Source organism: Sceloporus occidentalis, unplaced genomic scaffold (assembly GCF_023333645.1).
Source record: "Sceloporus occidentalis isolate IW3139 unplaced genomic scaffold, rSceOcc1.0.p SCAF_4, whole genome shotgun sequence".
Classification (NCBI taxonomy): Eukaryota; Metazoa; Chordata; class Lepidosauria; order Squamata; family Phrynosomatidae; genus Sceloporus; species Sceloporus occidentalis.
The window spans coordinates 28,425,372-28,449,324 of record NW_028316984.1 but is presented as its reverse complement, the minus strand read 5'-3'; the positions used below and the strand labels follow the sequence as shown (position 1 = coordinate 28,449,324).

General features: G+C 39.3%; 1 protein-coding gene across 4 annotated transcripts in view; it reads right to left on the bottom strand.

The window, feature by feature from the left end:
- The window catches only part of STAT4 (signal transducer and activator of transcription 4), a 57,964-nt gene that overhangs the window by 2,070 nt on the left and 31,941 nt on the right, over nt 1–23,953 (bottom strand). For 3 of the 4 annotated variants that reach the window (XM_089519570.1, XM_089519567.1, XM_089519569.1), the window contains exons 11-23: nt 23,682–23,741; nt 19,468–19,485; nt 18,867–18,960; nt 18,016–18,060; nt 15,758–15,841; nt 10,946–11,044; nt 9,521–9,656; nt 8,689–8,741; nt 7,224–7,318; nt 5,300–5,436; nt 3,809–4,000; nt 1,749–1,815; nt 707–815 (exon numbers count right to left, since the gene is read on the bottom strand). In XM_089519570.1, the coding sequence (XP_089375696.1) occupies nt 707–815; nt 1,749–1,815; nt 3,809–4,000; nt 5,300–5,436; nt 7,224–7,318; nt 8,689–8,741; nt 9,521–9,656; nt 10,946–11,044; nt 15,758–15,841; nt 18,016–18,060; nt 18,867–18,960; nt 19,468–19,485; nt 23,682–23,741 (1,189 nt within the window). Of the gene's footprint in view, nt 1–694; nt 816–1,748; nt 1,816–3,808; nt 4,001–5,299; nt 5,437–7,223; nt 7,319–8,688; nt 8,742–9,520; nt 9,657–10,945; nt 11,045–15,757; nt 15,842–18,015; nt 18,061–18,866; nt 18,961–19,467; nt 19,486–23,681; nt 23,742–23,953 lie in introns of all 4 variants that reach the window. The other variant, XM_089519568.1, reaches the window with a different exon arrangement.

Here is a 23,953-nt window from a genome sequence, read left to right as displayed (position 1 = left end):
TTGGAAATCACCTCTGTTAGTTGTTGTTAAGTATAATATGAGATAGAGTTGGCTACAACAAATAAAAATACCAAATAGTCAAACACTGTGAAAAGGGAAAGATGAAGCAAGCAGTAGGTGCTTTTCCTCTTAGTTAAAAACAAAACAGTGGAACTTACTATAGAGTGCTGTTGAACCTCACAATTACACTACAAACTGGACCAATTATAAGTTATTAAAATCCCCAACTATGTTTTGGAACCTAATGTTGTATTTGATGGAGGAAGCAGTAGGCAAGATGATCTCTTTTCCTTGGCTGATGAAGTAACATGCAAGCTTGTGAGTTACACAAAACTGTGCGTCATACAAAATAAAATGTTAACTTGTTGTGGGCTGCAGAAGAAAGAGGTTTGGTTGTAAATCCAGATTATATTATTTTAGAGCAAATAAATATAACAGAAGCCGGAGCAAGCATACATCAGCGATATTATATGTGTTATGATAAAAATTTTCATAGAGGGGCAGTGTTTGCATATAGGCAATTCAGATAAAGTAACAGTAGTAGCAGATGGTAATACTGCTTACATACCAAGTTTTGTTAACAGCAATGGAAACTTACTTTTTGTTTCATGATTCAGCCAGCATCTAACAGGGATTTGGTTACTTTTCCCATACCCTTGTTTGCTTAGCACAAATTTGTAAGTTAAAATATAACCTGTTAACGTACTGCAGTTTCCATAACGGTTGGACTCAGGTGTTCTCTCAAAACCGCATAGACACTGGGAGACATGGGGAGAAGGTCTGATGGCAAAGGTGGGTCTGTTGAATCATGCAGACTTAAGGGGTGGAAACAGACAAAAATGATCTCCTTAATCAATTATACATGGCAGAAAATCCTGTTATGCAGCATGTTATTCAATGAGAGAATCAGACACTGTTGTAATGCCTGCTCTGCACTAAAAGCCTTCTCAAGAAATCTACTCATACCATGGAACCATTCACGCTACACAATGTGTACACTATGCTATGATTCCATTTTCACTGCCACATGAGAACATCATATGGTATCCTAGGATCAGCAGTAAAGGGAGAAGCCATTAAAATTCTCAGAGAGCTCTCAGAGAGCTGTCAGAGAGCTCTCTCAAAGCTTTGGGGATGCTTTGATTTGGATTTCCTGCATGGCAGGGGGTTGGACTGGATGGCCTTTGTGGTCTCTTCCAACTCTATGATTCTATGATTCTATGTGTATAACCACAGGATGTTGCCATGGCAGTTAAAGCGGAATTAACTTTATAGAAGTATACACACTACAGTGAACAGGACAATGTGTAGAAAATATTTTTTTGGACTAGAGTTCCCAGAATCCCCAGTCAGCATGCCCAATGGCCATGCACATGCTGGTTAAAAGTAATGCTTCCAAGCTTTGGTTCATTTTCCTGCCCAGTAAGATCAATGATGTGGTGGCTTATTGGTTAAAATGCAGATTCTAACGATTGTAAAGTCAGAAGGTTGGTAGTTCGAGGTCCGAGTGCTGCAATGTGGAGCTCTTCTCTTTGTAATGCTGGTTTCAAAAAACATCAATGGTAAAAGCATTTATTTCCAAATAGTGTGTTTGCCTTGTCAGTGAGTTTGAGGGAGCCTTGGATATTTCGAATGGATGTTGAGACAGCACAGCAAGGATTTTCACCTCATTCTGAAAAAGCAAGAATCCCACAGCAACAATTTGCCAGACTTCCCACACAAAAATGTATAAAGTCATGATTACTCACATTTTGGAGACTGGAATGAATACCGAGGGGACATAGCCTGTGGTTCCTCCCTCCGTAGGTCTTGGCACTAAACAAAATGGAACAAAATGTACGTGCATTAAATCTGCGATGAGAATTAGATCCAATGAGAAGTTTTCAATATGCAATGGGATGCTGCTTTCATGCTGCAAATTCAGTAGGGCAATTCAATGAATCTGAACTTCACTGAAAACTGTTAAACAGGAAAAACTTTGGGGAGAAACCTTACCAAGATGACGAAACATATGATTTGAATGCAGAAGTTTCCAAGGTCAATGCTTGGGATTCCCAGTTTTAAAAAGGAGCAGCTGCAATGTGATGTGAATTACCCCAACCTAAGACCCCCAAAAGCAACTGTTGTTCATAGCAGACAATCATGGGATAGATCAGTGCTAGTTTGATTTTACAGAAAGCAGCTTCCTATGCTCCTGTGTTCTTTTATTCTATACACAGCGGAACTGTACACAGAATAGACTGGTTATGCTTTGTATCCAGCAATGCTCCCACCACTGTTGTATGCATGAAGAGATCACAGGATCAGGGTGAAACTTTCCAGTCAATGGTACAAAAGAGCAAAGCTGTACTCAGGTAATCATCTTATTATACAGTTGTTAAACATTCAACATGCTTGGCATTGCAGCTTAATAAATTTTACCCTAAACTTATTCAATCCTTTTCTTCCATCACATACTCTGTTTATTTAATACTTTTAAGGAACTTTTGCATCCTTTCCAACCATTCATGAATGACATATTTGTTCAACTTTTCCTACTTAAAAGAAGTGAGTCAAAAGGTTGAAAATTTGTCACAGGAGCAAACTACGGCATGTAATGAAACCCAAACTTTTTCCTAAATAAACACTCTTGTGGGATTGTGATTCTTACTCTTCTTTCTTTTTCTTTCTATCTCTTCTCTCTCTCTCCCCCTTCCTCTCTTTTTCAGCAGAACAGCAGGATATAGGAGTATTTAAGCCTTTCCTTGATTACCTTTTTCTCACTGAAAGATGATACACCCTGCCATCCCATCCACCCCACTATTTTCCTCCCAAATATGAGGAAGATATTACACCACCATTTCTCTCATTCCCCTTGCACACAAAACTGCCACTTCCTCAGGCTACCTTTTTAAAACAAATGACAGGAAGGACTGTTATATGCATTTGCACATGGGTACTTTATACCTCTTGTTATGGTTTTCCCCTTCTATTTTCCTATACCTGCTAAAAATTGTACAGAGTTCTTTTGAAAATTGAGAGTGAAATGCTATACCAACTTTCCTGGGGAAAAACGTTAGCAAGGAAAGCTTTAAATATTACCCTGCTGTTTGGATGAAAAGAGATGGAGGGAGAGAGAAAAGAAATTGAAAGAAAAGAGTAACAGTTACAGTCTGGGACTGCAGGCATAGAACTGTGCTGAAAATAGTTTATTGTGCATTTGTATCAGCTTTTATTGAAATATAACCTACCACTGTTATAATAATGGCCCTAGAGTTCTAAAGAGTTTAGTTATCAAGGTACCTAAATCAGGACTAAGAAGTTTGTGGCCCTCTGGATGTTGTTGACCACAATTCTCATCATCCCTGATATGCTGGCTATGGCAGATGAGAAATGTAGACCAACACTATTGGAAGGGCCACATGTTCTCCAGCACTGATCCAAAACATTATCTCTCCCAACACGGGTTGACAATGCATCCAGACATCCTATCCTGAGAGATCCAGCTATCTTGCTTCTTGGTGATATTTCAAATGTCAGAGGGAAACTCTTTCATTTAAAGAATGCCCAACAAATTCTGTTGATCGATTAACTGTTTTCCCCAAATCATTTCTGTTTTTCCTTCTCTGCTGGTTTCAAAGTATATGTTTACCGTTTCATTTGTAACCTGGATGCTACAATGTGCAGTGATAATGTTGGGATGGGTCATACATGATGTTATTAATTAAAAATTATGGAAAGCACCCAATGTTCAGTACTTCTTCCTTTCTAATGTAAAACTGGGGGAATGAAATCTTAACAAGGGAAGGAATTCACAATAATATCCAACCTTCACTTGGCTGAGAGCTATAATGCTTTCCAAAGGCTGTGTCTTTGGGGATATCTGGGTAAAGATATTTCAGTGGGTTTTCAGGAACATTATCTGCCATAATAACTTTGTAATCTCGTAAAATGTCGGCAAATGGCAGTGCGGTTAAACGACCCTTGTTATATGGTTCAACAGAATGGAAATCCACTTCTCCTGTGGAGAGAGTGTAAGTGTTAATAAGGAGATAGATAACGTTTTTCAGGATTTAAAGGTAAAATGAAAGCAGAGCACATCTTCCTTTAAAAAATAAAAATAAAAATGAATGTACAATATACAAATACTGTCCGACTGAGAATGTGCTATGGATCCATCATTTTGCTAGACTGCTAAAGGACCCAAAATAATTTGCTATACAGAAGATACCTGTACAGTATTTGGAGACCTACTGTGTAGCAGTTTTGAGCACTGGATTACCACTCTGGAGACCTCAACCTTAGAAGAAGGCAAAGGCAAATCCTCTCTGAACAGATCTTGACAAGAAAACCCCTTCATAGGTCCACCTTAGTCATTATAAGTCAGAAACGACTTCAAGGCACACAACAACAATAACAATTTGGTCCAAAGGATATCTAAATCAGCTACCATGATACTTATTTTATGTTCATAGTTATATAATACAAGTAATATTCATAAGGACTTCAGACCTTGCTTGGTGACCAAAATGGCATTTGCTTAATTCTACATCCTGATTTTACCATTGCTATTTTTTCCAGAAAGCCCACTGGGTTTCCATTCTTCTCCTATGTTTTCCCTTTCCTTTCGTTGCTGTTTGATTCATTGTCATAATTTAAATTGGTCTAGAAAAGTGAAGAGGTATGGCCAGGGAATATAGCAATAACTGCAGTTATAGAAGCATACCAGCATAGTGTAGTGGTTTGAGCATTGGACTCAAGACTCTAAAGACTAGGGTTCAATTCCCAACTCGGCATGGAAACCCACTGGAGGGCCTTGGGCATGTCACATGCTCTCAGCCTCAGGGGAAGGCAAGGGAAAACCTCATCTGAATCAATCTTGCCAGTGGAGTCTCCTTCCTTAGAGGTCTTTAAACAGAGGCTGGATGGCCATCTGTTGGGTATGTTTTGATTGAGATTTCCTGCATGGCAAGGGGTTGGACTGGATGGCCCTTGTGGTCTCTTTCAACTCTATGATTCTATGGAAATGACTTGGAAGCACACAGTGACAAACAGAGGCATACAGTCCCTTGGGAGCTGTTGTTATTGTGATATTACTTGATTTTTTTTAATTAAAAAAATCTGGGTGGAAATGAAATGTTGTTGATGTTTGTGAATTGCCACTGAAGGCTCCATGATAGTATGAATACTATTATACAACAAAATATAATAGCCAACAGCAACATTTGCAATTCTTTTTTGGTACTTTAGTCCATAGTGTTTCTTCTGTTTCTTGGGAGATGGAATGAAGTGTTTAGTACTCTTAAAATACAGTGCTTACCGTTTTCTGACTGAGATACCCATGTGAATGTAATCCCTCCTAGGTTGCTTTCACTGAACCTCAATAAAAATGTCCCTGGCATTTTGTCCTTGAGCAAACCTCGCTCCTTTTCTTTGCTCACAAAACCCATAATACACCTGTAAATGAACAGAAGACATGGCAGGTTTGTGTAAACACATGCACATTGGACATTCCCAAGCATTTCACTTGGCAAAACGTTATGTAGCAGTCCCAGGGAATGGATGCGATAAAACAACGAGGCGGCTTTTTATACAAGATTGGCCAATGTATTCTGAACACAGCCAGGGGGATTTCTAAATCTGATTTAGGGAAATGGTGTGGGAAAAGGAGTAGAGTGTGTTTTCTCTTATGTTTCACCACTTTAAATACCACCCCACCCCCAGCAATTAACCCTCTTGGAATGGAAAAACATAGATACAATAATTGTACTTTCCTCCGAGCAAGAGAAGAGAAACAAAGAAGTGTGTTTAAACACTATCTGGAATTCACTAAGACAGTTACAAACGTGTAACCCAGAGTTATGCATTCATGACTGGTTTGTGTTCATGATGCCTATGTATTCACTAGTTTAGGGAATATGTAAGGAATATGAAAGTCCCAGAATCCTCACTTACCAAGCAGCAGCCACTGTGATTGATGGAGATCTGTTCCCCTGTCAGTTGGGAAGCATCTGATGGATGGTCCCACCTCTCCCTCCTCTTACTCGAACAATATCTGGTTTGAGGAGAAATTGTGACAGGGATTCTTCTTATGGCTGTCACAACAGAGATTGCTCACAGGAGGAGGTGGGAACATCAGTCAACTGCCTCCTGATGGACAGAAAACCAGAACCCCATTGACTGCAGCAGCAGCTGCCCAGTAAGTGAAATGCTACATAGCTACATAACTCAGATGGCCATACATTTGTGACTGTCTTTGTGAATTCCAGCCTCCTTTTCCTGACACGACTTCTCCAATCAAATCCAAAGCTCTCTGTTTCAGTTTTAAAGTTTCAGGTTCTCAGAAGACTGCTCACATTTCCAACAGCTGAGATAAACAAAATGCTTGAAGTGGCTCAAGAACTCACAACACACCCACAAAATGTAGGAAAAAGAATGCTAGCTTTATGCACGCACATGTCTGTAGTCAAGCCTTGTTCTCTAGTTCCCTATGAATTGCAGAAACTAAATGGGATTGCTGGTATATACCATTTTGCCTGTGAACCATGGTACACAAAACCACCCAGGGGATCACATTTGGGAGAACACAACTGTTGCATTTGTGCAACTCCTCTGTGCAAAGCCTTTTGTAATTGATATGTAGGCTGAAGCAGCAAGAAGCAAGAATAGCAAAAATATTAGCAGCTTTCCACAACCTAGTATCCTCCAGGTGTGACGTCCTAAAATTTCCAGTATCCATAACCATAATAAGCCATGTCAGCTGGAAATGATAATAGTTTTAATTTAATATGCCTGGAGAGAACAAGGTGGGGGAGAGAAGGCCGAATATACATGTCAGGCTGCTGCCACACTGCAGATCTGATGCAGTTTGGCACTGCTTTAACTGTCATGGTTCCATCCTATGGAATCCTGGGATTTGTACCCTTTTGTGGCAACAGAGCTCTCTGACAGAGAAGGCTAAATATTTGACAAAATTACACATCCCAGAATTCCACAGCAATGAGCCAGTGTGAAACTGCAATATTTCTGCAGTGTTGCAGCAGTAGCCTCAGCTTAGAACATGAATTATCCTTGCACCATCTCTCCCTACTTTTGCATATGCTTAACTCATTGAAATCAGTGGGACTTAAAAGTGTTTAAATTGTGTTGGGCTGTACCCAGTAACTGTACTACCTATTTAGCACAAAGAGATCGACAACATTCTTCATGCCCAACTGATGTACAAATACCAAAATGCTACTTACCCATCAACCCAAAGAGGAAGAATATGTTTTTTAATTAGATCCAAGATAGCTTCAAGCCATACCCAAAATGTAAATGATTTACCAGGCAAGTGCTCCTGTTTATAAAGCAAATTAAATATACAGGGGGAGGGGAATTACTAATGTTTTAAAGAAATTAGCAATCTATATATTTATTTAGTCTTATTATGAATAGGAACAATATACAGCAGTATTGTATATAAATGTTTTGGTTAAAAAAAAAAGAATTTTCATGTGCTTTAGCAGGTCCAAAATGTACATAGCCCATCTCTTAGGACTTTGGCACAAGAGGCAATAAATCACAATTGGAGTAGGACATTGTGTTTTTGGATGGGGCTTCTCACATGACATCAGCCCTCTTCTGTTGTTCTCCTGGTAGGATACAGTCTGGAAAACATTTCTTTTCACTAATGCAAAAACTCCATTAATTACCTCCTTCCCCACTACTGTTGTGCTATCATTTGCAGTGTGATAATTCAATTCCACTTTAATGCTGATTTTGGGTGGTCACTGGGTGGGCTTTAGATGTGGCTTAGGTACCGTTTGCTTAACAACGATCAGGAGAGAAGGAGACAGGGAGAAGGGGCAGACATTTCCATTTGATTTCCTTTCAATTGATAAAGTAACTATGAAACTTTTAAATTCACATGATGACATACGAGTTTCTCTCTCTCTCTCTCTCATACACACACACTCACACATGCCTGGAAATGTATGTGAGCAGTTTAAAAAGCATTTATTTCATTACCCCTATTCTGCCTCTGCCCTCAGGAAAAAAGGCCATTTAAAAAGTATAACATTTTGAAAACTACACTGTTTTAGTGGGAAGGCAGCCTTGTGTGATAAAGTTCTTAGCTGTCCGTTTTCTAGAGCACAGATATAATGATGATGATGATGATAATAATAACAATAATATGGTTTTACAAATAAAATAAGATATGGTGGAATGTGGAATCAGATTATTCCACCTAACAATTAAAATTGTTGTAAATTGTGTAATTAGTAATAAGCAACACAGAGATTTCCCCAAAACATGCTTATGTTATTTTGTGAATATGTATTCCCCCCCCCCCAATCCACACAGGCAGTCCCAGCATATTTTCAAAGAAAACATAATGAACTATGATTAGCCCTTGGCAAAAGATCTCAGTAACTCTCTTAACTGTTTAAAAATGTGCTGTAAGTGCTGTAGCTCCATCCTATGGAATCCTGAGATTTGTAGTTTTCCAAGGCTTTTAGCCATCTCTGGCAAAGAGTGCTGGTGCTTCACAAAATAACAAATCCTAGGAGTCTGTAGGATGGAGCCATGGCAATTAAAGTGGTGTCAAACTGCATTATTTCTACAGTGTAGATGCAACCTGTGTCTACCAGTGAAGAAGCTGCAACAGGACTAGACCCATGCTGAAACACAAATAAGGGGTCAAGCACATATATTGATGCAACATACCTTACAGAATTTTGACCAGGAAATTTGATAATCAGTATAGATAACTTGTTGCCCTAGAAAATTAAGGGAAAATAAATGAGAAGCCATCATCCTTACAAAATCTTTATTTGTTTTAAGGAAAACCTTGCAAAGGGCAGATTATTTAAAACAGTGTTTCCCAACTTTTTCTGTGCCCCGTATCCTTAGGAAATGTTTGATTAATGTTCGCACCCACAAACGTAATATCATATTTGAAGGTGAAGAATTCTAATTTCTAATTGTTGAACCACAAATTGAACCACATACAATACTGTGAGTGAACAAACTGAACTTAAAAAAATAAGCTTTTAACTCAGTGCATAAAATGCAAATATAAATTGAGCAATTAGATTCTAATTTATTCAGAAAAAATGTAAACAATAACATCAATCCCATCTGTGAACATAAAATTCAATGACTTCTTTGCTCCTGCTTCTTATTCATGATTTTGTCAAAACGTGGAACTTTCTTGCTGACTGTGATCCACAGGTCTGCCTATGGATTCAGGCCATTCCTAGATTTTGTCCTGTCAAAAGAAAACTGAATCCAGACTCACACAAGTATCTTTATTGTACCCCTTGAAATTCTATCTCGCACCTACTGGGGTTGAGGGCACCCCAGGTTGGGAAAAAGACAAGCACAGCCTACAGTTTGCTGAATGTTTCACACTGCTGCAATAAGGGACTTCCATACTGCAGCCAGTCAGGGAAGGGAAGCTGAACGGTGTGAAATGATAAGTGTTTTACACTAGATTCACTCGTGTGATGGGGAGGAGGGTTAATAATAATTAAAAGCAAAGTATTTTTGTTCCTACCTGTAAGTTTTTCTGCCAGCATACCAAGTTGGTCAGAATTGAGTCCACGGCCAATATATGATGAAAACTGCCAGCTCAATATCTCCAAGAGCTGACCCAAGCCAACAGAGGGCGGGTTGTTAAAGAAAGTCAAGTTCTGCGGTCAAATAAAGAATTTTATTGTTATACAGTGTTGTGAGTGATCTTGGAGGCTCTGAAGGGCCAAAGGCTTTGCAAAAATGTCAAAGGCTTTCTCCCTTTCCAATTGCTACAGGAAGCCTTTAATTTACTGCTTCTGCTATCACTGCTGCTCTTTGTGTTACTGCACCATCATAAATCTGTAGTTTGGCCAAGTTGATTTTAAATACATATTTTGAAATTTACATACCTTACAAAGATAGTAGAATTTACCCTTCTGGGGTTGTTTTAAGGCGACAATGAAAAGATATCTCACAAACGCTAACTTGGTTGCTTATTAGTAACTATAGTTGACCTCCAGTATCCATGGGTTCATTATCCACAGATTCAACTATCCATGGCTTGAAAATATTTTAATAAATGTAAATTCAAAAAGCAAACCTTGATTTTGCCATTTTATATAAGGGCCAACATTTTATTATGTCTTCGTATTTAATGGAAACTTGAGAATCCACTGATTTTGGTATCCATGAACTGGATCCATTGGTATCCAGTCAAAGAACCAAACTCCAGTGGGTATCAAGGACTGTACTGTACTGTACTTTATTTTTGCTTATTAACTTCTGTTATTGAGATAAACTGAATTAAGGTGGTGACCATGCATTATTGCTGTATTGCACAGATGCTGTACATTTGTTGTTGTGTGCCTCCAAGTCATTTCTGACTTCTGGCAAATCTAAGGTGGGGTTTTCTTGGCAAGATTTGTTCAGAGGGGGGTTGCCTTTGCCATCCTCTGAGGCTGAGAGTTTGTGACTTGCCCAAGATCACCCAGTGGATGTCCATGGCTGAGCAGGGATTTGAATCTTGGTCTCAAGAGTCCAACACACCAATCACTGCACCACACTGGCTCTTATGCTGTATATATCCATATCTATGATGGGGGAATATGTGACTGTTCTGATCATATTATGCAAATATATAATAGACAGAAAAACCAAGGAACAGTTATATAGCTCTCCTAACTATAATTTAGTTTCCATGGAATTCCCCTCATACACCTGAAAAGCTGCTTTACAGGGTGAGGGAGACCTTCAGAACAGCATGAAAGGAAACACTGAGGGCTACAAGACAAAAGAAGAATCAGCAAAAATTGTAATTCCAGTAACCTATGGGTGCACTCTACTACACTCAAGGGGAGTTGCTGCAATTAATATCTGTATTTTCAGACCCAACCAGCATCCCTGGAAAGATGTCCTGCTGAGTTTCATACTTAATGAATGAAAAAAAAGTTTGGTACACAAAACATACCTGAGATTCATTTGTTGACAGGTTGTACCAGATAACAGAAGCCCAAGCATTGGGCAATTGGCTGACATTAGAAATCATCACAACTGGTAAAGAACTTGTCTGATAAAAAAGATATATAGCTGACATTAATGGAGTAAAGATAAAGGAGTAACTGTATGGTGGGTGGGATACAGCTTCAGGAATACATTAAAGGTACTTTAATAATGTCAGGAAAATGCTGGCAGCAAAATGTAGGACTGTGGCTATATGCTTACAGATCCCCCTCTCCTCCAAATAACAAATATTCTTAGGGCTAAGATTTCTCTGCTGAATTCTACATAGAGGGCTATTTATGCTAACCCACTTCAAAGCAAATTCTGCATTCAAAATAAATGATGACCATTTAAGTGTACAAAAATGTATACTTAATTTTCAGCCAGATATTTGAGTTTTTGAAGATTTTATATTTCTGGGTAAGAAAGAGAAGTATGGGTTAACTAATGAGTGGTAAGGCAGGTGTGAGCAAAAAATTATACCCTGTGACTTGCACTCCCCTCCCCAAGAAATTCATAACCATTCATTCATTCATTCATTCATTCATTATTAAAAATGCCTTCCATGTTTACAAAGGGTTGGAGGTTCATCCCCTCCAATTATAGGTGCAAAATATGACTGGACAGGCTGCTGAATCTGTCCTCAACAGTAATTATGAGAGAGTATCCTCCACTACATCTGAACGCATCAGGCAGAACATAGGGCAGATAGCTAACACTTTAAAAACTTTTTAATTCAGTAGGTGACCAACAAAACAACTGTTGTAGTTCATCTTGCAATCCCTACCTTAATGCTGGCTATGCTGCAGGAACTTTTCTTGCATTAAAGTTATATTTAGGTTATTAGGGAATTTTCGGTTTAGATCCTCCATCATTTATTCCAGTACAACCCATGTGTTCTTAGAGTGGTAATGGGAATAAAATGGTTGCATATAAGTATTTATAAGGATTAGGACTGAGCCTGAAATTTTCACTCTGGCTACAAAACAGTTTGTGAGGACTTGCAATATCTGAAACCAAATTACCAACCCAATTTAAATTTTCCTTTACCAAAAGTGCTGCCCTGCTCCTTCAATGCTCTTTCTTTATCCTTCATTTTACATGCAGATTCAGACCAAATTTTATAACTAGGAAGCATGTTAGTATTGCTTGTAAGCCATGTTTCTTGAAGGTCAATGATATCAAAGTTGAATAAGTATTTTCTCAAGTTTTCACCTTGCTGGCAGGGCCTCCCACCAACAATATTTCAAGAAGGAAGCTCAACTGGTTCACAAAGATAGAGATAATGTGGGCTGCAACAATGGTGTCAGTAGGGCTGGTGCCACCCTAGCATGGTAACTCATGCTGTCAACCCCAGGTTGCCTAGCACCCCCTCTCCCAGCCAGGCCAAGGGTCCTCTGGAAGAGAAAGGCTCTGGTCTATTTACTGCTGATGTTTGGTGGATGGGGGCACCTGAACGGACTGTCTGTGTTTCAGTTTGTCCCAGTTTACCTGCCTTGTTCACAAAGCATGAAGGAGTCCAGGTGTCATTTAGTGATGGGAGAGGCTTCCAGGAGTTTGCCATGGCGTGCCTACAACATCCCAGCCAACCTCCTTGCCACCTCTGCCAGGTGGACTGGGTCCTTCCTAGGACTTTCAGTCTTCTGGTGTGGAGTCCCAGTCTACTGCAGAGAGGTGTGGTGGTGCACTCCACACCAAAGGCAGATATCCTCCTCTGAGGTGTCACCCGGTGCATTCCACACCCTCCTTACTCCCTAGAAATGCCCATATGCCATAAGAATGTGTTTGTTGCAACAGATCAACTAGTGATAAATCCTTTCACTGAATTCCCAAAGAAACACTATTATATTCCATGTTATCCTGCCTTTCAGCATGCTCAAGATAAGGACTTTTTTATATATCTATACAATTTATCCTTGCCTGAGCTTAATAAATTCACATTTGTTCTTACAGAGTCAACAATATCCACCCTAAGATACAAATGAACATTATTAAGAGGAACACAACAACACAGCTCTCTATCATTTAAATATCTCTCAAATTGTCAATTTGAACTACTCAGATCCACATGGTTTTGATGTTTTAGCGCAGATTTGTTACTTTTAGTTAACTGCAAACCATACTTTTTGCTCCATTTTCCTCTTTAATGTTATACACAGTATGTCCTCCTCCTGATTGCTAGTTCCATGTACTTAAGCCTGGGACTTTTCTTTTCTGATTTTCTATTAACATCATGAGACTGTACTTTCTTCAAGTAATTGCTCAAGAGAGCTAGCCTTCTCAGAATCTCTGATTGTGCTTTACTTGGTAGAGCCTGAAAGGAATTGAGGAGGGCAAACTCCTCTGACAGAAGTAGGTCATCTCTACACAAAACCATCTGATGAGATTCAGAGACTGGAGTATCTAAAGGCTCTGAAAAATTACCAGTATGTTGTGACTATGCCCACTGGTGATATTACCTGATTTTGCTGAAATTTTGCATATATATATGAAAAAGAGGGGAGTATGATTTAAAAAAAAAATCTTGTTAAGACAAATCCACTCTTTGAAGAAAACCCACATCTTTGCTCTAAAAATAAAACTAGCTGTACTCTGGTCCCTGAAGAAGAAGAAAAAAACGTACACATGCAAGCTGTCCATATGCAACTAATTTATGTGCACAATATCAGTGGGACGAAGAGCATCTGGCAGAGCCCTGTCTAAAGATGAATGAAATGTACAATACACTCTGACTGATCAAGGAAATCCCTTCATTTAGGATAGTTCATAAACACCAACTTTTGAGAGATGAGCACCAGATTCAAACTAGATACTACAGTTCATCTGTAACAGTCTGAGGGGGGGTAACACCTAGCTTGAAGGATTCTGAATTCTCCGAGTGTCCCTTCTTCCTGTTGGTCTTGAGTCAACTGAAATACTGTGTTATCTGTCACATTAATCAATGTGTACTTTCTGTTGGCGATGATCACTTTTATACTTTGATTTTTTATTCTTTTTTCTCTGGAGCTTTTACAGGAAGGCCTGTCAAGTCAAACAATCTCTGAACGTCTTTTTCCCTGACACACAGGGCAGACTTCCTCTGCTTTCTCAACTTTTGATGCTTTTACTTTTCTTTTGTATCTTATGCCTACCCTTTCAGGCTTATAAAATTCACTTTGTAGTCCTTTTTAGAATGACCTTTTGCATACCTATGTGAACCCTCCACTTGAACTTTGCTGTTGTCTGCATATATATTTCCCTGCATATATCTCTCTCCTGAGTTATGCAAAATTTGGCAAATGTTGTTAACAGCCCACTGCTTTCCAGTAGAATTTTTTTTTATGTAAGAGACAGCTCTCTGGAAATCAAGTTGAACCATCCATCTGTCTGAACTTTACCCTCCACTGCTTCTTTCCCTTGCTTAGGTGTTAAATTATAGTTAGTCCAGATACAATAGCTGGGGACTTAGGCCTTGTGCAGACTGGCCTTAAAGGCTGGCTTGGGGGCGCAATTGGGGCATGCACCATCACAGTACTCCTATGGCGCTGCATCCACACAACGCAGCCCTGAAGGAGCGCTGTAAAGCTGCGGCACCATGGCTATCGCACCCTTTGCAGGGCGCAGAAAGGAGCCACTTTTTGTGGCTCCTTTTTGCACCCTGCAAAGGCCAGATCAGGGTTATGGTGTGCAGTTGCCGTGGCCCCGCTCTGGCTGTAAAAGTGGCAGTCTGCATAGCCCCGTAGTCATTTTATCGCCAGAAAGTTTTTCTTGATCTTCCACATTTAGCTGTCAAAATCTCTTCCCACTGTGAGTTCATTACTGAATTATGAATCTCTCCCAGAGCCAATTCATCAGCTAAATTAATGAAACTCTTGAATTAACAGACTCCTTTCAGGTCTACTGACCAATCCAAAGGTGTGATCCAGCGGGGGCCCATAGTGCAAGGAGTTAAATTGCTCTATCTGAACAGTCAGCATCTCTCTTTTCCCATCTTGTGCAAAGAACTGAGTAGAAATATGGGAGTAGAATGGGAGGAGCCAACTCTTTATATGTCTTCCTGGTAAACACTACTGCAGAAAATATCCAGTTGAAACATTCAGTTAAAATTAATTAATCCAATTGGCTGTCTGCAATCCAGTTGAATGAGACAGCTTGTAAGTAAAACAGAAAACTTGATATTTACCATGCCCCAACTATTTCCAGTTTCCTCAGCAGCAATGGGGAGAATAACCCATTCTATTCTTGGTTCAGGAGAGAGGGTAATAAGCTTAATAAATTCAAAAAATACACAAGAGAGGGAAGGGAAACCAGATGCCCACTGCCTCTCACCAGACGATCTTGAGCTTTTTCATGCAATCTTGTTTATGAGGCTCACCAGTAAATTCAAAGCTCTCAGGTAATTAGGAATATAGACAGTATACCATGCTACAGTTATAAAACAATAAAACAGTAAAATGGTGGAACAGTAAAATAAAATAAATCAGCTTGGAGCTCCAAGCCAGGTTACCTCCAAAGCCATCTTCAATACAGCATATAGAAAGCATTGGCTCAACTTCAACTTACTTTTACTGACTTTTGAATATAAAAATGAATATTGATGTCCATGTTTCCCTTTCAGTTATTTAACACAGGTCTATTTTTTATATTCATTGCAATATAAACATTTAGTACAGTTATTTTATATATTTATTTTTTAAAAATTAGAGGAGTATAAAAGACTGTTTCTAGGTAAGTAAGGGGTTTACTCTCCATTCACTTCCCTCCACATAGGTAGAAAGATAGACGGACAAATAGCACTTACTTCCAAGTCTATGGTCAGCCCATATAAGCAGACCTGTGTTTCAAAAGTGATGTAATGTAATTCTTCAGTGACCATTTGAGGACCCTAAAGAAAGAGAAAATAATTTTTAGTATCTGAAGCACATGGTTGACACTGAATATGAGAGTACTGGTTACCAAGTCAAACAAGATGTAATATTTAAAAAAATCATATTTTCATTTCATTTTGAAAATAAGGTTAACTATGCTAAAAAACAAAAGCAACGATGGATTTCAGCTTCCTTGTGCTTACTTCTGAAGTTTTTCAGCTTCTCAAAATACAGTGTGATGCATACTTTGCATGACTGTGTCACAAGAATGAGGTTCGTTGCTGAGCAGATTGTCTAAATTAGCAAACAGGAGCAAGTAAAAAGCTGAAGACAATCATATTTTTTCAGAGCTCAACTTTTATACTCTTTGCAAGCTATTATCTCACATAAGCAACTAGAGAAATTCTACCATTTTTGCTAAAAGCAAATATTCTTAGTTCAAAGTACATCCCCTTCCATCTGCCATATATCAGCATTCTTAGATGTCCCAGGAAATAGCTTTTGTTGGTTCTCATTGGTTTATTTACACCTGGTGGTATGTCCAAAAGGTAAGGAATTCAATCAACAGAACCTTCTGGCTTGTTTACATCATAATATATAACTTTAAAGAAGGACCAACTATAGATCAGATAAGAAGCTCCTGTTTCCCATCTATATGTTAAAACGCACAGGATAGAGACAGATATGTGAGAATAAAACGTCCTGTGAGAACAAAGTCACTGGGCCTTTTTTTATCTTTTTCTGCAAATGATGGTAATTTGAGATTAAGGTGGTGGTGGGGGGCTTCATTTGTTATTATTTTCATCACAACTGCATTATCTAAATAAAAACATCTAAGTAAAAATATAAATAAGTGTTATTAAATTTATATTAAATGTTATAAAAATAAAATTGTTTCCTAGTGATTTTCTTCTTTGCTTTCTCAAACAGAACAAAGAAACCAAGAGTGCTTTTTACTTTTTAACATTATGAAGGCTGTTCTTGATATTGGTCAACATCTTATTTTCTGAAACCCAGTGGAAGTGACATAATTCAGTTTCTCTTTCATCTCCTTAAAAGCCTGGAGGAAATCCTTTTGATTTGGGCAAACATGTCTAAAGCACCCTATAAAAGTATGAAGGAATTTGGTTTTCTGGTATTGTGCCATTCTAACAGTAACAACTTTCATCTTCAAAAGACTATCTGAGTAAGACTTAAATAGAAAAACTTTTCACAAGCAAGTGTTTTAAGATACAACTATCCTTTGTAGCAACTTGTTTCACTGTTTACAGTTTATTCTTGCTTTCATAGTAGAAGAGCTGGGGACCAGCCACAAATGGACCTTCAGAAGCAGAATGCTATACAGATAGAAACGCGCAATTCCTAGACTACTGTGCAGGAGAAAATGTGCCTTCATTTGAATTATAGGTGTGCACGCACACATGCATGTGCCTTTAAATTACCTGTTCACTTATAGTGACCCCATGAATTTCATAGCGTCTCCTTAGGTAAGGAATACTCAGAGGTGGTTTTGCCAGTTCCTTCCTCTGAAATATAGCCTACAGCATCTGGTAGTCATTGGTGGTCTCCCATTCAAGTAGTAACCAAGGCTAACCTTGCTTAGCTTGCAAGAATAGATAGTATCTGGTGACTTTCAGGTATGTAGCCCCTGCTGTAGGTGGCCACAGATCCAGAACAACACGAGGGCAGTTCACAACAACAACAACAAATAAGTGTACATAATATAGATACTGTACTATTAAGTCTTTTCTTTCTGTAGGTTTCAGTGGCAAAACAAACAATTTATCCATAAGAGGGAGCCCTAAACCAATATTCTGCTAAATGTCAGTGGGAACTAGAAAAGAATGAACAAATTATGAGTTCTGGGAACACTTGTGCTGCAAAAAGATCACCTTAATATTTTTACTCCAGTGGCTCATTCGAAGCCTCATCCGTCAGCCTGTTAACTAGATTTATGAATATACCTTTAAGAAAATTTATAATTATCTGTATATCAAATTCTATTGGTGCATACAAGTTCTGGGAAATCTGCTTATAAAGATTTGTGCCACCATGTCTGCCTGACACCATTTCATCTATCATATGCCAGACTTAGGACAGATGCTAATTTTTTCCTTCAATTCTATGCACAGATAATTTCATTCAAAACAATTTTACTGCAGTTACAGTCCCATTAATTCTTTCTTCCTACCTCATTTCCCTTGCTCCCAGTACATGCTTTCATTTCCTTTGGTTGCTGAAAAGGGTAAAAAAAAAAATGAGACCAACAATTACAAAAAGTTTCTTCATGTAAACATTTAGTGATACCCAGTGGCACCTGGTGGCTTCACCACCACTGCATTATTTCTACAGTGTAGATGGGCCCTGAGTTTACTTCTTCTAATACATATTATTATTATTGTTGTTGTTGTTGTTGTTGTTGTTGTTGTCATTGTTGTTGTTGTTGTTGTTAACCTTTATTTATAAAGCGCTGTAAATTTACACAGTGCTGTACATACAATCTTTTTAATTAGACGGTTTGGTATTTGCTAATAAAATGTATCACTCATATTAACAGGAATTTCAGGTCTTCCTCCAGAGCCCAAGCAACAACATGCAAAAAAAGAAATAGAACACTCTCCTCTTCAGCTGGGCTCCAAGGAAACTCCTTCTTCTGAAGCTGGAATCTGCTTTGATATGAAATGCCCACTGAAGCCAGCAGGGGATTTTTACCTCCAAAACAAACAGCAGTTTCAGAAGAGGGGTCTTCCTCTGCATCACATGACATGAAAAGAAATTGTTAAATTCACAGTCCCATTAATTACAACCCCTCAGCTGATGCAATCTGCATCTTAACAAATCCATACTGCATGTGACATTTAAGTCAAGCTCTGTTTGGCCTGGCACAGATGGGAAGCTTTCTCTTGGGCCGTTCTTAGGGGCAGCAGTGGTACAGCTCCTCATTAAACTGAGCCAAATTCAAAGGTTTCTAAGAGTGCACAAATGATGTCGAGGCAACTCTCCTCCGATTCGTGTGCCCAAATTTAAAAAGTACTGACTTACTAGATGTCGAAATTCCACAGAAAGACTCCCATTTGAAGACTCATCCATGTTCATTGCTTTTATATGAGTGCCGCAAAGGACGAATCTCCGGTTGCTGGAAGACACATCCCAATAAAGGTATTGTCAGAGTTAGCACCCAGAATCCCAGACAATCAACCAGTCAGTTTGATTGATATAATCAACAGCACTTTATTGATAGATCCAGAATCAGACATGTGCCTCACTCAGCTTCTTAGCTGAGACTAACCACACCCCTCCCACAGACAAAGCAACAGAATTCCCAAAAGCCAAAATCCCCTCCCATGCAAAAACCCGCCAAGCGAAGCCCCTCCTGGTTCCCACAGAACTGAAAGCACATTCCCTGCTCAGAGAGCCAGGCCCTCAAGGCCACCCGATAAGACACCTGGCCCTGCTATGCACTAAACATCACTATCTACATTTCTAACTGCAACTAAAGCCCCATCATCCCCAACTACTATACTACAACACTAACCACTATCTGGTAGAATACTAACAGGATTCTAACAGGTATACAGCAACAGGCAACATGATAAGGAATAATATGTACTCATAAAAAGTACCACTATTTAAATTTTCTTACCTTATAGTAGAAGCATTTCTGGGTTAGAACAAGCAACAAACAAACAAACAAACAAAAAACATCATGAGAATTTATTATGTAAACCTTCATATGGAGAGAGAATGCCCAGTTAAACATGCATTTTAAAAGCGAGGAAAAGATAATACCCAAAGATCAAAAATTAAAAGAAAAATCACTAGCAGCAGTACTTGTGGCATTTGTGTATTCCTTATTTGATAGATATGATACGTATTTGCAAAGATTCCTGCAGTGGATCACTACTATTGCTATAACTTTCAACAAGTCGATTAGACGGATTAACAGAGTTTCTTCAAAGACACTTTGCTCTTTTTGGTCCCAACATTTGAGCCAGCACGTAGTAAAATTATATATCCAGTCTTATACCATCACCTTAAATATCTAAGCTGGGCCCTTATTGATCAGCTCCTTCCCATCTTTCCACTTTGCTGAATCTTAGCATCTTTGACATTGCTTCTCTTTTAAAATATTTGCCAAGGATACAAGAAATAGCATGTGGCGACTCATGCCATATAACAGTGAAATATTCAGATGTATTTGCATGTTCAGTTGTAACTAGTATGTAATTGTATATATGTCACTAGCGTGTAGCTATAAGCCCACACTTTCTATAGAGGCCTAAGTATATGGCATAATTTTGTCCTTGCCATCGTAATTAGGAGTGTAATAGAGTTAGGATAGCCAGCGTGGTATAGTGGTTTGAGTTTTGGAATAGGACACTGACAGTCCAGGGTTTGAATCCCTGTTCAGCCACAGAAACCTACAGGGCAACCTTGGGCAAGTCATATTCTTGCAGTTTCAGAGAAAGGCAAGGATAAGTCAGAAATGACTTGAAGGCAGACAACAACATCAAAATGGAGTTAGACTTAGAACTTTGATTAGCAAAAGTGATGGCATCATTTGCCATCCCACTCAGGCTTCCTTGTTCCCTCTGACTTTGGCTGCAGTGGTTCACAGTGGGTGGGGTGGATTTTACACAACACACAATCATGAGCTGTTCCTATTATGTAATGCAAAGCCAATTTGGGATGGTTTCATTTTGATTTAACATATGTGAAGACCTGTCTGCATTACAAAAATCTGCTCCTGGTGGAAATGTTTCATTGTCATGGAATTCAACACAGCAGTCTGTATTTTTAGATTTTCCTTAAGGATGTGGCTCTGGGAATTGTAATGATGAACACCTTCACTTCAAAATTTACAACAACACCATAGATCACAATAACTCTGTGTGTGTGTGTGTGTGTGTGCGTGCGCATGTGCGTGTGAATTACTTGTTCATCAGTTGATTGGCTGATCCAGGATCACTAGTGGATCCAGGATCACTAGTAATTTGAAGAAGGACATTCAGTAACATATTGCAACTTCTGAAGTATTTCTAAACACAGGTTACAGGGAGCACATAGCCTCCTTGCTGAAACAGCTCCACGATCTTTCAATCTGTTGCTGAGCAAAATCCAAAGTGGTGGTTATAACCCTTAAAGCCTTACATGGCTTCTGTCCAAAGTCCCTGAAAGGTCATATCTCCCTATATGAGCTGGCTTGAGCTTTAAGATCTGTGTGGAGGGCTCTCTCTTGGTCCCACCACCAGTACAGTCACAATTGGTAAGTGGCTGCTCCCCAGTTGTGGAATTCCCTCCCACAGGAGGTTCAGCTGGTCCCCTCTCTGCTATCTTTCCACTTGAAAGCAAAGACCTTATTATTTTGGCAGGCATTTGATTTTTAATTTGTTGTAGCAAATGGAACTTTTAATGGGGGAAGTATTATGTTTCTATTTTATTATGTTTTCAATGTGTTTTTAAAGCTGTTTTTAACATGTGTTTTCAACATGTGTGTATTTTAAGAAACATGGTTTAATGCTCTTTCAACTTTTATATTACCGTATGTACTCATCTATAAGTCAAAAGAAATTATGCCCAAAATGACTCCAAAATGCTGGGTCAACTTATATACAGGTCAATATGGTCATACTGCTCAGAAATGTCTTAAAAGAAGTGCTGCTGGATGCCTCACTCTCCCTGCCTGGGCAGCGACCTCCGAAAGAGGTGCCGACATAAAGTGTGTGTGTGTGTGTGTGTGTGAGAGAGAGAGAGAGAGAGAGAGAGAGAGAGAGAGAGAGAGAGAAGCAACTGGGTTTCTTTAAGAAGTGCTGCCAGATGTCCTAGTCTCCCTGCCTGGGCAATCTTCAGTGGCCTACTGTAATGCCCAAAAGCAAAAACAGCAGCAGCTACGTCTTTTTGGTGCGTCCCTGCCTTGGTGGACAGAGATCACTTCTTTGCTGCAGTGGGAGAGTCTCAAAGAGCCACCATACCTCCCATTTTTCCATCCAGGCATTGCAAAAGGCCATCAAAGAGAGTAGAGTGTTTTAAGATTTACCCTTGACATATCCACAGGTCATATAAAAATGCATGATTTTGGCCCTAAAACCTTCCTTGTATTTATTCATGAGGTCAACTTATATACAAATATATAGGATAACAGTTTTTTAATTGCACTTTGATTTCACTGTTTGTGAACTGCCTTGATTCCTGCGCCAGGAGATAGGTGGGGTATAAAAATAATAGTAAAATAAGCTATGGCTCTAATGGAAGCCTGCCTTCAACTTTCTGTGAAAAAATCTTAAGACTTTGTGTTGGTGATGAACTTCAAGGAGACCGCTATTTGGTTTCAGTTCTAGAGGTAATGCTGACTCCACTGAGTTTTAGATTTACACAGTAAAGCACTCATAGAGAACCACAACCCAAATTACCCAGCTTTCTTGTACAGAAACTATGCCAGTGCAAGGAAGTGGAAAGTTTTTCATGTACAACACTACCGAGATGTTAATGACACAGCAACCTACACTTGTGCAATCCTGCTGTCACTTGATATATAAATGGCTTCTTTTTCCTAAGCTTTACAGACATTTTTGTAGTGTAGCACATATCAATTCTGAAATGAGACTAAAAATCTAACATTGCAAGACTCTGTAGATTACATGTAGAATAAAACTAGGCTTTGGTCCCCAGACATAAGAGCAAAAGATACCTATTACAGTGGAGCCTCCACATACGCGGTCTTTTTATAGGCGGCTTTGAGCATAGGCGCTCAAAGCCGCCGGCACGTGCGGGGCGGCGCATCCCATTCAATTGAATGGGCGCGCGCACCCGTTGTGCCTTGCACGCCGCTGTGCCGCCGCGCCGCCGTGCACGAGCCCCATTGTTTACAATGGGGCTCGAGCATAGGCAGAAATCGCCATACGCGGCGGGATCCGGAATGGATCCCCCGCGTATGGCGAGGTTCCACTGTAAAACTAAGAGAGGGGTAACTATCAGAAGTAACAGAAAAAAGATCTATGAAAAACTATGGCTGCTTCTGGAACTTCACAGACAAACATACTGAAACTATAAAAATACCAATGAAACATCATGCACCAACCATAGACTATCATGCAAATTAGATGCAGAATATGGATCAGTAAAGTTAGTGAAAGAGAATTGAGGCAAATTTGATTTAACCTATGTTATTTATTGTTGTGTGCCTTCAAGTCGTTTCCAATTATTACTGGGTTTTCTTGGCAAGATTTGTTCAGAGTGGATTTGCCATTTGTCATTCTTTGAGGTTGAGAGAGTGTCACTTGCCCAAGGCCACGTAGTGGGTTTACAAGGCTGAGCCAGGTTTCAAACCCTGGTTTCCAGAGTCATAATCCAACATTCAAACCACTAAACCACAATTTATCATATCCCACCCTCCAAAAATGCAGGTCTTAAGCAAGTGAAAAGGAGGGCAGTACACAATGATATACAGTCCTCAGGATATTTTTTTCTTTGAGAACAACAGAAATTAATATCCCAAACTGGAATTTCTGTTTTGCTTGAGAGAAAGGGGAAGAGAAGAAAGATGGCTAATTTGAGCATGCTGCATGCCCTTATAATCTTGGATAGGAATTCAAGGCCAACATCATCTCAAATGCTGGCTAAAATCCAATTACTAGTCCCAGCTAGAGTAGACCCATTGAAGCAATGGCACTTACATAAATGTTGTCTTAACAAATGTCCACTGATTCAACGATCCAACTATCATTGGAAGTACCAACTGGATTTAGGATGCCGCTTCTGCCTACTCTGTTTATGCCATCAGCATGTTTTACAGAACACATTACTCAGAATCTGCCTCTCAGGAAGACACAGGCAGTAAAAGAAAGTGTTGCTACTTACTTGTCAATAGTTGCTTTCACTCTGATTTGGTAGTTCAGCTCTGGCAATTTAATAAGCAGTCTAGGAATTTAAAATACATAGTTTAACTCAGAGAATACTACTTTTGCAGTAAATAATAGTACTACAGAAATATATAACTGGCTAGACAAATTAGTTCTCCCAAGCATGGTGTCCCCACACGTGGTGTCACCCAGTGCAGGCGACAGGGCTTCTGGGGGCAGCATGCGCTCCCTCCCCCTGTGCCACCCCATTCTTTTTCTGATAAGGAAAAG